Genomic DNA, 3269 nt, shown 5'->3' on the forward strand with positions numbered 1-3269 from the left:
CTGTGACCTGGTCCACAGCAATGTATACACACAATCCCCGTCACCCTAACTCAGTGTCCAGACACTATCCACTGTGACCTGCTCCGTAGCAGTGTGTACATATGATGCCTGTCATCTTTCATCTCAGTGTCTAGGAAGTGGGAGAGTGCAGACAGGACATCAACCACTAGCCCCACAGAAGCAGTTCTGTCTTCTAATAGCTATGAAATTGTGAGTAAGAAGAGTCATCAGCCTGCTATGAAGAGCACTTCCCAGTAGCTCCCCGGCACCATGGACTACTCCGTGTGCCCCGGGGCCACTCTCCCTCCACTGGTCAGAGCCTTGGGTCAGCGGTTTCATCCCTGCTCTGCCACTTACTCCTTAGGGTGCCTGGGGCCAGCATCCCTACCCCTGAATCACTGCTGGGAATGACAGGCTGGAAAAGACTGTCATGTGTTCCTTCAGATATTTCTGTCTTGTTTTTCAATAACCAGTTATCACCTTTGAAATTCAAAATACCAAATAAAGATCATTTTAAAAATCACGAACCTGCCATCTAGCCCTTTGCTTGGGATTCACAGAATACCTCCCCCAGTCCCTACTGAGAAGCCCCTCGATGACTGCAGGGTGCTGTGACAAAGGAGCTCGTGGACTCGTGGACAAGGACAAGAGGGCTGAAAGTGACAGAGTTGGAGTACCGTGGCTCACTTGAGACAGCAGGCCAAGAGGTGGTGAGGGAGGGCCTGGAGTCCCGGCTGTAAGCTGCAGGGTGGGACTGTCAGCTGGCAATCAGCTTTGGAGCCCATGGGCCAGTGGACTTCGCTCAACCATCGTTTTGGGGGCGTACAGTCTGGGTTACAGCTGCCTGAAGGGGCCTGTCTGGGTGGATGGCGGTCAGTGGCCTGGCACACAGAGCATGCGCAGCTCACGTGCCTGGATCTTCTTCCCGTAGAGGCGCTCTCGCAGCTCACTGATGCGCTTGTCCATCATGGCCACCTCCACGTTGCGCTTATTCAGGAGCTCCTTCTGCTGCTGGAGCTTCGAATCCTGCTCCTGGTTAAGTTGGTTACGAATCTGCAAAACCAGGAGTGTGATTTTTATGATTATACATGTCCCGCCCCGTGTGCTAAGTGTCTTACAGCAACAGCACAGATGGAGCCAGAACACATTTCCCATAGAGCAAAGCTCAGATACCTGCAAATGTCACTGCCTTTAAGCAAAATGACCAACAGGAAGGGAGACATGAAACTATGACTCCGGCCCTTGGCCACCATGCCCCGGGGATAGCTGCCCAGGAGACCCCTGGCCACGATACCCTGGGGACACCCGCCCTGGGGGACACCTGTCCCAGAGGCCACTGGACACCATGCCCCAGGGAGACCCGCCCTGCAGCAAGGGCCTCTCGGCATGGTCTGCACCGGCCTAGACTGGGCTGTGTCGGGCCAGTGCTCACTGAGTGAGGTGCCTCCTGCAGGGGCTCGGGGACCTCACAGAGATGCTCCAAACCACCATGCAGAGCTCTCTGACGCCTCTGTAGGGGTGTAAGAAGTTACGTTATACTCTGAGCCTCTTGAAGTGAAGGAAACCATCAATTCTTGGTACATGTTGTCATGTACATATCTGTGTGAGTCACACAGCAACATGTGGCCTCCCCCTCTGCAGTCGCACACCTCGTTATAAGGGCGGGGTTCCTACCAGCAACAGCAGAACCACAGGACTTGCTCTGGACCTGGAAGATCAGCCTCTGAGGCACAGCCTGAGCTGCATCCCGAGGGACGGGGCCCTGAATGGCAATCTCGGGTGTAGACTACGCCGTCACAGCACAGTGTGGGGCGAGGCCTTAACTCCTAAGCCTGACTTCAATGCCAGCTCCTGGCACTGCCAGCCAAACCTGTGCACTGTGGTTAAGGCATTGGGCTGCCGACCAAAAGGTCAATGGTTCAAACCCACCAGCTACCCCGTGGAAGACAGATGAGGCAGACTACTTCTGTAAAGACTGTCAGCCTTGCAAACCCTATAGGGGTCACTATGAGTCAGAACCTACTCAAATGCAGGGAGTTGTTGTTTTTTTTTTTTCCTGAAACTCACATGAACTCCCAGAAGAGGCAAACCCTACGACAGAAAGATTACGTGGCCCAGGGCTTGGGGGATGTAAGGACATAGCTCGGGGAGTGGGGCTGCTTTTAGGGGTGATGAACTGATCTGACACCGATGGTGGTAGCAGACACACAACTCTGAGAAGGGACTGCAGCCTCTGGAGCACGCCCTTCAGGGAGCTGCGTGGTGCTGTGTGCAAGACACCCCATTGGGCTGTTCAGGAATCATTCTGTACCGGATACGCATGTGGCCACTATTCCCCAGAACCCATCAATCTGCTTCCAATGCCCGAGGCTTGCTGCCAACCGTGGGGGACCCTCCCCAGACCCAGGCCCAGAACTACCTGAAGCTCCTGGTACAGCCTTTTTAACTCCACCGCTGCTGGCCCCGCCAACTTGCCGTTGTACGACTGGAACCCACTCAGCCTTCCTTTCTTTAAATCTTCCAGCTGCTGACTAAGCTGATCGACTCGCAGGATGGCAGTCTGTACTTCCTGCTTCTTCTCCTGGAACATGGCACTAAACCTTTCTATTTCGGCAGCTACAGTGTCCCACCAAGAAAGAAAGAAAAAGAAGGCAGGCTTGTTTCCACAGTGTATAGAAGACAAGGGCTTAGCCTCTGGGGGGTGGGCGAGGGTGGGCAGCATGTGTGTGGCTCTTTCAACATCTCACTCAGTGGACATTCCAAGATCTCTAGTTCACACACTGAACTCTGACACCAGCTAGTGTCAAACCTCAGAAAGAACTCTGGTCCACCAAACGCAACCCACTGCTAAGGAGTCAATTCTGACCCACAGCGCCCCTAGAGGAAAGAGTGGAACTGCCACAGGGTCTCCAAGGCTGTCAATCTTCCCGGACCAAAAACCAAAAACCAAACTCACTGCCACAGAGTCAGATCTGACTCACAGCAACCCCTCCTTGGGTTTCCAAGGCAGTATCGCTACAGATACCTTGGGTTTCCAAGGCAATATCACTATGTATACAGACACTACAGTATCACTACAAAACCAGGCCAGGAGCTGATTGTGGAACAGACCATCAACTGCTCATATGCAAGTTCAACCTGAAGTTGAAAACAATTAAAACAAGTCCATGAGAGCCAAAATATGATCTTGAATTTATCCCTTTTGAATTTAGAGATAATCTAAAGAATAGATTTCATGCATTGAACACCAATGACTGAAAACCAGAAGA

At 52.6% G+C, this 3269-nt stretch overlaps 1 protein-coding gene across 1 annotated transcript in view; it reads right to left on the reverse strand.

Annotated features, from left to right (window-relative positions):
- Positions 1-3269, reverse strand: part of PPP1R13B (protein phosphatase 1 regulatory subunit 13B) — a 47874-nt gene that overhangs the window by 10211 nt on the left and 34394 nt on the right. The window contains exons 4-5 of the mRNA XM_042781495.1: positions 2420-2616; positions 913-1053 (exon numbers count right to left, since the gene is read on the reverse strand). Coding sequence (XP_042637429.1) covers positions 913-1053; positions 2420-2616 — 338 coding nt within the window. The remainder of the gene's footprint in view (positions 1-912; positions 1054-2419; positions 2617-3269) is intronic.

This window comes from Orycteropus afer, unplaced genomic scaffold (assembly GCF_000298275.1).
Source record: "Orycteropus afer afer isolate SDZICR_OR568_19922 unplaced genomic scaffold, OryAfe1.0 scaffold00128, whole genome shotgun sequence".
In the NCBI taxonomy this organism is placed as follows: domain Eukaryota; kingdom Metazoa; phylum Chordata; class Mammalia; order Tubulidentata; family Orycteropodidae; genus Orycteropus; species Orycteropus afer.